The 11,353-nt window shown below is 39.2% G+C and overlaps 1 protein-coding gene across 1 annotated transcript in view; it reads left to right on the top strand.

The window, feature by feature from the left end:
* Positions 1–10,815, top strand: part of unc119a1 (unc-119 lipid binding chaperone a1) — a 31,323-nt gene extending 20,508 nt beyond the window's left edge. Inside the window, exons 2-5 of the mRNA XM_084718162.1 lie at positions 7,034–7,147; positions 7,757–7,850; positions 9,481–9,653; positions 9,765–10,815. Coding sequence (XP_084574288.1) covers positions 7,034–7,147; positions 7,757–7,850; positions 9,481–9,653; positions 9,765–9,877 — 494 coding nt within the window. The 3' untranslated portion in view covers positions 9,878–10,815. The remainder of the gene's footprint in view (positions 1–7,033; positions 7,148–7,756; positions 7,851–9,480; positions 9,654–9,764) is intronic.
* Positions 10,816–11,353: the final 538 nt, after the last annotated feature.

Raw genomic sequence — 11,353 nt, forward strand, 5'->3', positions numbered from 1 at the left:
ACCTTGTTTGTCATCTTGTTATGTCTTTTTTGTCTTCTTATGTCATTTTCATGTCATGTCTGTCATGCTTGATATGCACTGATGGATACACCAAGAAATCATCTTTTCTATGTGTTATTGTTCTTGATGTTGGGACGATGCAACAGAAAAATAATGAATTATTCTCTTTAAACTAAAGTAACAATCCTGTTGATCCTGAAAATGACAGGAGTAGAAAGTACAGATATTTGTGTTGAAATGTAGGGAGTAAAAGTAACTAAGTATTTGTACTTGGTTATTTCACACCTCTGGTAGATGATTTCCCAGCCTGCCTCTGTCTCTTCTCTCCACGTTTCTTCCTCTCTGTCTCGCACAAACTGAAAATGACTCTCATCATTCAGTGAGCGTGTTTTATTTGTTCCTCTTCTCTCCCCACAGCTCACACCTCATTTTGTTGTCACTAAACAGTGATCATCTGAAAAGGGCAGAGTTTCATTACTGCTCCCACAAATCTCTCAGAGAGCGCATTCAGTCATCATCAGTCAAGCTGCTCCATGTGCACAGGGCTATGAAATCAAAATGTAGTCTGGAGTTGGTAACACGCTCTTGGTTTCATGAGACTGTAGGAGTGACATGGTAATGTGTGTTAATGCTCACGCTGGACTGGGTGAAAGTGACTTCTCTGGCTGCGCTATCAGATGAGACGCTCCATCTGCCTTTTTCAGCAGGTTTGGCAGGCAGCCATCTCCGATTCAAAAAATACATCTATCGGTCATCTGCCCACGTAGAGAGACGCTCAAGTGACAACTACACAAGATGCATTCAGAGTGCTCTGCCAGCAGATTTTCAATTAAGTGCCGTTTTTGTCATAAATGATAAATTCAGTGGATGACACTTATTTTACCCTTTTAGAAAGGCTCTTTTTGGCACTGGACTTTGCAATAGGGGGAAAGAAATCACTACTTTTTCACCAGCTCTACTGTTATACTGTGATTACAGGTTGGTTACAGGTGCCTTCAGAAGGCATTTAAACATGTTAAAGACAGTAAAATAATCAGTGAGTTGTGTATTATTTTGTCAGCAAAAACAGAATAAAGTCTCTATCATGGAAAATGAACCATTCATTACCAATATGGTCATTAGAATTGATAAAATCGTACAGAATTTATTGATACTTTATTAATCTTATTAATTAAAGGGGAGATCTGTAATATATTTACTGTACTAAATCATAAAATGACCGTGAAATGCTATGATATATGATATTCTTCCAATAACCTGTTGTGCAGGTGAGTTGCCTGTGGGAGCTCACATGGACAGGCAGTAATACTGTACCTTATATCACACTTCTTTCCCTGTACAGAAAGTCAATTTAAAGGAGAAATCCATGAAATATTTACTGTAGTCGATCATAAAAATGACCATGACATGTCTTCGGACATTAAGGAAACACGCTAAGTTGAAAAAATTTAAACTGCGGCCTGCACTTTTTCATTTTCCCCTTCCGTATTAATTAAAATTCAAATTCATGCAGAATGTTTGCCGAATGAGTAAGTGTCTGTTTATGAGTTGTAGCAAATCATCAGGAATCTTGTGGAAGATGTAAACTGAGCAGTTTGTTAAATGAGTGGCAGGCAGTGAACTCTAACTCCAGAGTGTGTATTTCCAGAGCAGAGGGCCTCTGTGTTCAGGATAACAGGCTTAACTTAACACTGACAGACAACTGACAGATACAAACAGCTGATCAACTTAGAGTGGAGGACTTGTCATCGCTTGTTATTGTCAAATTATGATGTTGTGCTCGTCTTGAACTCCTGCAGGGTTCCTGAAGCCTGCCTGAGCTTCCTCAAGTCTGGGAGAAGGAACAGCTTGCTTTAACCATAAACTGTATATTAATGAGACTGAACCTGTTTAACCATCTATGGCTCCAACTTACTATTTGACTTCTCATTTTTGGACGTGTAATTGTTACATATCCCTCCTTTAACCCTTTATTAATCAGAATACAATATAGATATTATTTTTTAAAGATACTTTAGTGACCACACAACAAGTTGGAGTTGTTTTCAGTACAGCATGATAACACGGCTCAGTTCACAGTGTCTAAATATAGGCAAAACATAAGTATAATAGAATTTATGTATATTTATTTAATCTATATGTTACATAAAGCCCGCACTCTGAAAAAGCTGCAGTTACATTTTATTATTATATTTCCTGCCAGTCAGTTGTCTTGAGCACAGTACATCACTTATACTGTCACTCAAGAGGAGCCGGAAACAGAAATTGCCGGGTATAAATCATGTTACAGTTACATATAAGTGGTGGACAAACAGCTTAACTGAGTGCAGTGTTCATCTCTGTGAACTGAAGAGAGTTTTATATAACAGCATTTAGTCCAGTTACATGACTGTTTGATGCTTGTCTTTTAGTCAAGATGGTTTGAATTCATCTCTCTCTACAATGATTACCTCCAGGCCACATAGTACTCTATAAATAGTGTGTGAAAGTAGAAGATGCACCGTCCCAGACTAATATTCTCAGAGCAGATAAGCTCCTCACATCAAATGAACTGGCACTAGAGGGCACTGCATCAAGCGGCAGCTCTCTGACCCTCTTACTGCAGTTTAGTAGGAAATATAAAGAGACTTTTTGAGCCAGAGCAAATTTACATGGAAATGTCTTCTTGACCAGTCTTGTGATGTTCACCATGGAAACGCTCCACTCACATCTGCATAACATCAGCACCAGAGATGAGCCAAGTCCGCTCTGCAGATGCAACGGCGGCAACTTCTGCACACGCGCAGGCACATAGACAGTGTTTAATGAAAACATCCCTCTCATGATTTACACACCGTACGACAGTAAGACAGAACATGTGAATGTTAATAGTTAATATCTGCGGCTATTGAATTATTGTAGATATTATTTGGGGGCGGGTGCATGTCATTAAAGGACCAGTGTGTAAGATTTGGGAGGTTTATTTGACGAATATGGCAAAAATGAAATGTTCATAAGAAGTGCATAATCACCTGAAAATAACAATTGTTGTGTTTTCATTACCTTAGAAGAGGGGCGCAGGTCCTCATTCATAAAGTCCATGTTTCTACAGCAGCCCAGGATGGACAAACCAAACACCGGCTTTAGATTCAGCCTTTCACATTTTTGTGAGTTTCACAGCCACCAAATTACGAGCTCGGAAGCAAAGTGTTTGTAATCTGAAAAATCACCACAAGATGACACTAAATTCTACATACTGGTCCTTTAAAGGATCAGATTTACACTGATTAAAAAAAAAAACTGAAATTGAAAAACTGAAAGATATTGGAAAAAAAAGAATTAATATGATTATGTTCTCATTAGTGTGTAATAATCTGAAAATAAGAACTGTTGTGTTTGTGTTATTTACATCTACAGAGGGCGCGGGTGCTTCATAGAGTCAGGCACGTTGCACTGCCATGTTTCTACAGCAGCCCAGAAAGGACAAACCAAACACTGTTTGGTGACTTCAATGTTTTAAGCAAGTTTCATGGCCACTATAGTTTTTCCTATGCACTCTTGGAAATTGAGGATAAGAAAGTGTTGGTAATTTGCAACAATCCTATGTACTGGTCCTTTAAAACATAATGGTCCTTTATGTATCAGACTATTTTTACGTGTATGTAAAGAATTTAATTTTCGCTTGGCCTGTAGGCTACTTATCTATCTAGATTTTTTTGGTGTGAGTTGCAGAAATTTAGAGATGTCAGCCAAAGAGATGTCGACTTTCTACCAGAAAGAAAATATTCCCTATGTGAAACTGTTCACATTAAGGTCTGTGGAAAAAAAAAAATGTCCCATAACATTGGAGAGAAGGAAGACATGTCTCCTGCTGATATCTCTAAGACTCTGTAACTCACACCAAAAACATCTAGATGGATAAACAGCACTACAGGCCAGGGGAAAAATATGTATCTTGAAGTTTGGGATGAACTGTCCCTTTAAATGGTCTAATTATTCAATGGTATTTTGTCTGCATTAGAGCAACAATAACTGTAAGATGTCAGTTTTTTTTAAAAAGTTGTTCTCATTTGTAGTTTCATAACTTTGCAGCTTTGATTACTGCATTACTGTTCAAAATACACATCGCACTGTAAAGAGTGAGCTGTAAATAGTTGTGTTTCACAGAAAGGGACATTTGTAGACAGTGTGTCAGGTATAACATACTGTAGGTTATGAAAAGCTCTATAAATACCTTCAAGCAGGTGGCTAAAGCCTGTGTGGCCCATCTGCTCTCTAACCCTCACAGACAGGAGAGGATGCACCACTGTGAGCTTGTCTATGTGCACACACATGCACAAATCCGTACATGCTTTCACGTGTGTGTTTATCTTATTTCGACCTCTATTGTCGCCCCCCCCCCCCCCCCCTTCGCTGCCTTTTTAAATGTGTGGCGTGAGGTCATCAGTGAGGAAGACCCTTCAACCCTTATGCAACATACACTGCCAATAATAACTGCCCTCACCATAACCCTAATGAGATAGTGTGTGTGTGTGTGTGTGTGTGTGTGTGTGTGTGTGTGTGTGTGTGTGTGTGTGTGTGTGTGTGTGTGTGTGTGCGTTTCCCAACCAGTCGGTCCATGTGATGGTAAAACACAATAAGCCTCTTAGGTCTAATCCTGTCCCATTGGGAGGGGAGTGTCTCTCACACATGCTTACACACACACACACACACACACACACACACACACACACACACACACTCTGCTCTGCGAACTTGGGCCTCTGTCTTCCAGTGGGTTTGTGTTCATTCAACGCTTGTTGTTCAGACAAAAACCTGTGGGGAGGAACAGCAGCAACGTCTGTGAATTCAATAATAACATACATGTCTTCTAGTCAGCAACATTACAGCAAGAACCTGTGTGTGTTTTGTCTTTTGCAGTTAAATTCTATCTGTAGTAAATAAACACTCAGTTATCAGGCGGACTTGTCGAGTCTAATGTAGACTTATCCAACAGCTGATCCATAAATTCTACTTTTATGGTGCTGATAATGTTCAGGGTTTTTTATGCTGTCAAATATGTTTTAGCACTGAGGTCACAGCTGGAGTGTCGTAATGAGCGGCGGGTTGACCTTTATTTTGCAGTAAACAAATAAGACATAACAAGCTGTACTTTGTATCAAATCAGACAAAAAGTAGAAATAATATGTTCTTTATAAGACCCTTATTAGACACATTAGAAAAGATTTGTAAAGTGTATTATTTCCCACTGATCATACTGATTATTATTAGACTGTACAGTCATCCATCGACAAAATCTTCATCTTCTTGGCCTTTACTTAGTAGATTTGGTTCAGATAATGTTTTTAAAAAGGGAGAGTATAGCAGATATGTGATTTCACTTTAGTTTACTGTTATGTTGTAATGTGTCACTAATTACCCTCTAAAATACTTATTATTTTTTGTCATATTTGATACAGTACAGCTTGTTATGCCTTATTAGTATCCCGATATGTGTATAATGTCAAATTAGGGTGTAATGTCTGTCTAATAAAGAATATATTGTTTATACTTGTTGTCTAATTTAATACAGAGTACATCTTGTTAGTGTACTGTCAAATAAAGAGCAAACGAGGTGCATTACATGCAGGATGACTGTGGCTCAGACATAGAGTGGTCCCTGCCTCCTTCACTCCACATTGGCAAGATACCGAACCCCAAATTACTCCCGATCATGTTTGAATGTGTGTGTGTGTGTGTGTGTGTGTGTGTGTGAACAGGATGAATGTTGGCATGAAGTGTGCAGCGCTTTGAGTGATCAGTGGACAAAAAAACTGAAACACCTTTAACTACGACCTCTGTCAAAAAAAAATCAAATGTTATACTCTGCATAAAAGTATAATTCATGGCAGAACTGTTGCACTGAATTTCATTAGACACATACAGGTGTACCTAATAAAGTGGCAACTGAGTGTGTAATACTGTGTCTAAACGTTGTGACATCTTGTTGTTGTGGTGGTGATGGTGGCATAATGTTGTGAAATCTTCCACTGTCATTGCCTCTGATGTTGTTGTTGAACTGATATTGTTCTGTCTTGTAAATGTGTTTATATGGAACAATATTTCTTTAGTAGAGATGTTATTGTCTGTTTCTGCCCCAGGGACGACAGATGAAAATTAACTTACAGATAACTGTGGTACAGCCAAGAATCTGTGCACTGTCCCTGTCAAACACATAAAACACACTCAAATAAGATAAGATCAAATAAACTGAACTCAAACAGCAAATTAAATGATTAATGATTAATTTAATAAAGTTATAAGACATAGTGTAACTACACTAGAGACATAAAATCACTGAATCACAAGAAGATAAGGTGCATACTCAGTGAGATCATGTAAAAAAAGGAACCCCTCTTATGCTGATTTTCCTCTTTTTTTTTCTTTGTTTCCTACTGAATGTTATTTTTCCTTATTCAGATTGAGAAACTAAAGATAGAGGATGTCGTACGTTGAACAGATTGTAAAGCAAATCTGTGTCTTGGCAAGTTTGAAAGATGTAATTACACAGTGGAAGGATTCAGACTGATTCAAGTGTTTGTATTTATGAAAACTGCAGTAGTTTTTTTCAGCTTTGTGTCTCCCATCCTCTTGAATGAGTGTGACAGTCCACAGAGTGTGACCTGGACTCGTCTCTGGGTTTGTGTCAGTGCAGCCGAGGCGCTCACAGGGTGTGTACTTGTTGTTGGTGTCATACCTTGGCACAGAAAAAGACCTGACATGTAAAAAATAGCATCCTTGGCCCTGTTGTGAGGTTACAGTGGCGAGCATCCAAAACCACGGAGCCGCCTTGAATGAACGTAAATAAGATCAGTTCAGGCATGTCCATAACAAGACATCATCTTGGCAGAGAACCACAGAGGTGACACTTTTTCATGAATTGACAGCTTGCTGTCAGACATGAAAGCTTTGCTTCATTCACAGGGATATCATGAAAAGAGAAGGAAGAGACTGTTTGTTCTTTCATATGAGAACAAAGCCTAACAGGTATTTTCTCCCTCTCTTTTCTTTTCAGATTATCTTTGTTCTCCAGAAGAAAACGTCCACATGATCGACTTCACCAGGTTTAAGATCCGCGACATGGAGACGGGGACGGTCCTGTTCGAGATCACCAAACCTCCAACACCAGGTCACAAACTACATCACACATTACGAGACGGAGCCAGAAAGTTTGGAACATTTTATGAAGCCTAGAGGTTCACAGAAGCATCATTATTTGTATCTGTAGCTATTCACCCAACAAAATTATCTGTATCTGTATTTAGATCAAACATCAGAAGTGGGCGTGGTTTATACCAGAAGTTGAATTTTCTGACATAATATTAACTGCCAATTCCATATTTCCATTAAGACGATTTAATATTGGCAGATAAATTTATGAAATCTATTTCTCCATCCTTACATTGTACTTTTCATCTCTCTTTTTTATTTTAATTTTTTACTAAACTAAGTTTTATGAAATGAACCCCACCACCAGAAACTGAAAAAAAGTATCTACTGTAGATACTATCAGTAAGTACCTCGTACCACCCCACTTCAAATGACCTGAACTGTCCTTTTAAAGAGGGTGTTTTGTTACATGTGTTTTTTTTTTAATCTCACTGTCAATGGTGTATTTTAAGCGTATTTAACTTGTCTCCGTCACCCTGCAGAGGATAAACGAGGACAATGTGGACATTATTCAACTCAAAAAGCATCTTTTTTTCCACCTCTTTTCCTCTAAATGTCTCTTCTTCAGCGGGAGGCAAAAAGCACTGTGACCCCAACGCCGGCCGCTTTGTCCGATACCAGTTCACCCCAGCCTTCCTGCAGTTGCGGCAGGTCGGAGCCACGTAAGTGAACCCTCAGTGTGCGTTTAATCCATCCAAATGACAAATGAAGACTGCGTGTGCCAGAGAGAAATGATGCAGTCAACCCCGTCGCACTGACAGAAGACACACAGCGGATGTGGGAGGTGTGTGGGCGTCAGTGTGGGACGACAGGCTGACGATGATGAGTGTGAACGCACACAGCGGCCCGGCCCACCTGCTGAGTCAGCCACCAACTAGCTGTCAGGGCTCCTGAGTGGTGTTCATCATCAGACTCCCACTCTGTGACTGATTTCAACTCAATCACACAACTGACTCATCAACATGAATGAGCTCAATGTATATGAACTGTAATGTGTTTTGTGCATCATATAATGGGTTGATGGTTTATGTAGAAAAGCACCCGAGAAAAGAGACGTGTTGATGATTGTTCTGGAAGGCCAATTTAAAGGATGATTCCGCGCCAACCAGACATCGCTCTGGACAGACTGTAGATCTGTGAGATCACTAAAATAACTTTGAAGATGCGTCCTGCTCCTGGATAATAAATAATTCTTTGACTTTAGCTTTTACCTTTGCAGAGGGATTTCTTTGTGACCAAATGACATCACAACAAGTCACAAATGCAGATAATGTAATATATTACTTAACATACTTATACGGGGACATGCACAGACATTTTAACACTAGAACAGCAGAGGCAGTCATTTTCCAAATGTGTGTGCGCAATTACTTTGTTGAATTAAAAAATAACATGCAGCTGGTACCTGACTTTTGCTAAATGTGTCTGTATTTTCATTAAAATTGCAGCTGTTATATTGTTATTTTTGCACAGTTGGAGATGCATCTTGGTTGCTTAGCAACTATCATTGTCTCTGTCAATAAAACTTTAAAAGTGATCTTGATTTACAACTTTCCAGCATTAAAATAAAATAATTAATTAATTAGATGAAATTAAAACTAAAGTAGGGGAGACCAGGGACGGTTGCAACACTTTTTGTCTCAGCAGCTATAACTCACTGAATTTTTGTGTTACAGTTCTGAAACAAGAAGTTTCCTTTCTTATTACAAATAGCAACGTCTCCAACTTTTCTTGGTTTTATTTTTGTACTTTTTTCCAGCCTTTTCCCAGAAGCTATGATTATTTTTCTGTGATGGCTCTAGATAGAAATTTACTATTATTAATGTTAAAATAACTACTAATGGAGCAATTATGGGAGATTTTTATTCACATCAAATGGCATCCCAGTGATCCATCACTTCAAAAGATTCACGCAGAGCTGTGACACAACAGCAACGTCCATGTCCCGCCTTAAAAAGCACGTTTGGATGATATGGCGATTTCATGTGGCCTAATTTTAGCATTTATGGGCTACGTGTGTTTATGCAGCCAGAAAGCAAAAATAAAACAATTATTTCTTTTGGCAGCTCAGCCAAAGAGGGAACTGTCCCTTTAAGGGTTAAGATAATTTGGATCAACCTGTTTGATCAGCTGACTGCTTGTTTTTCTTGTTGTAATGATGTCACTGTGGTCCTAATTGTCAGTAATTATTTTGGTAAGTTTAGCACTTGTAGCCAAAAATAAGACTCTGAAAATTAGAAATTTCATTTGCATCCAGGTTGGTAAATTAATTTTGTCCCTTTGTCTCTGCAGAGTGGAGTTCACAGTGGGAGACACACCCATCAACAACTTCCGCATGATTGAGAGACACTACTTCCGCGATCAGCTTCTCAAGAGCTTTGATTTCGAGTTCGGCTTCTGCATGCCCAGCAGCAAGAACACATGCGAGCACATCTACGAGTTCCCCGCACTGTCTGAGGAGATCAGTGAGTGTCACAGTCCTCCAACACACACACACACACACACACGTTGTATCAGATGTAACAGGATTTAATGATGCAAAATCCTGAGTGTTGTGTGTCTCTCTTCTGTCTCAGTGCGTGAAATGATCCTGCACCCTTACGAGACGCAGTCTGACAGCTTCTACTTCGTGGACAACAAGCTGGTGATGCACAACAAGGCAGACTATTCCTACAGCGGGGGGCCATAGGATGAAGACCCCCTCCACCTTCCACTCCCTCCCTGTTCTAGACATTTTCAGTGCACCACTTCAGGACCAGAAACAGATGAACTGATGGACAGTTTGCTGGCGTTAAACACTCTTGTCTCACTCCTGTTCATTTCCATTCAGGTATTCAGCTGCCAGACCAATAAGATTTCTCTCTTTGCAGGAACATTGAATTCTGTCGGTTTTATCACCAGTTTGCATCAGTGTGTGCGTGCTTGTGTGTGTGTGTGTGTGTGTGTGTGTGAGGGAGAGTGTGTGGGCAGCAAACACATGCAGTGTCTGTACATACTGTTGATTTCACTCTGTATATGTGGGTTCCACTTGATCATCAGGAAATTCATTTACATTTTGTGTGTTTTTGATAGCTTTTAATGTGGAGAGAAAAGGGAGACAGTGAGTGTTGTTTGTCTTCTCTGAACCAGGCGAGGTGGAAACGAGAGAGAGATGAAGTTACCCTAAAAATGTTTAATAATGATCCATTCAGATGTACATTTATATAGTTTGTATAGGAATCTCATTACGGTTTTACTCCTGAAGTTTCTTAAATTTCTAGTAGCACACATCTGAATGATTCTGCCCTCTGTCATCGTTCATTTGAATGACCAATGGAATCGTGTACTTTGTCTTTGTGAGTCCGTCATTTGTTGTGTGTTTTCATGTTATGTCCATAGTACTACTACTACTACTACTACTTCAGGAGTATTTTTTGAATAAATAGCCATTTCGAAGTGTCGGAAAACCTACATTAGCCAAAAGTCAGATACCGATTTTGATATATCCAGTACGTCCTCTGTAGTACTGAACACTGTGTATACTTTAATTATGATTAATGTTTTAAGTATAAAATGAAAAAGTATGTAAAGTTTTGACAGCGGAAATTCCATCACTGCAATAAATATGGGATTTTTTCGAAATCTTGATTTTGCGCTTTTTGTTTTTTTGAGCATGACTTGCTCTTATTGGTGAGATGGAGACAGATTTAATCCTGAACTAGATGAGGTAAAGCACAGATCCCCACCAGGCAACAGACGGTGAAGCACCTGCTGCAATGTTGCCATAACTGCCGGATGCAACCGGCGGAGATTTGCAAAGATCCATCAGCATTAACATGACCTCCACAGACATTGGCTGAGACAAGATTTTAACTGAAGCAGTTGTTGATCACGTGCAACAGCTGGGTGAGAAGAGTGAAAAAAACAGAATTATTGCCTCACAGCTGTTTGTCTCCATGTTACAGTTTACATCCATGTCCTTGTTTCTGGGCAAACTGGAGGTTCTCACTATACATGTGTGATTCCAGTGAATAATTTCCAGTTAGAAACATGCTGTCTTCACTTAGAGACTATAATTACAGAGAAGTACAGAGGACTGATAGAGATCTGAACATGATGATGTCACAGAGAAGTTGACCTTTAACCTTTTGGATATAAAATTTTATCACGTCATTATTTTATCCCA

Source organism: Lutjanus erythropterus, chromosome 4 (genome assembly GCF_056507025.1).
Source record: "Lutjanus erythropterus isolate fLutEry1 chromosome 4, fLutEry1.hap2, whole genome shotgun sequence".
In the NCBI taxonomy this organism is placed as follows: domain Eukaryota; kingdom Metazoa; phylum Chordata; class Actinopteri; order Lutjaniformes; family Lutjanidae; genus Lutjanus; species Lutjanus erythropterus.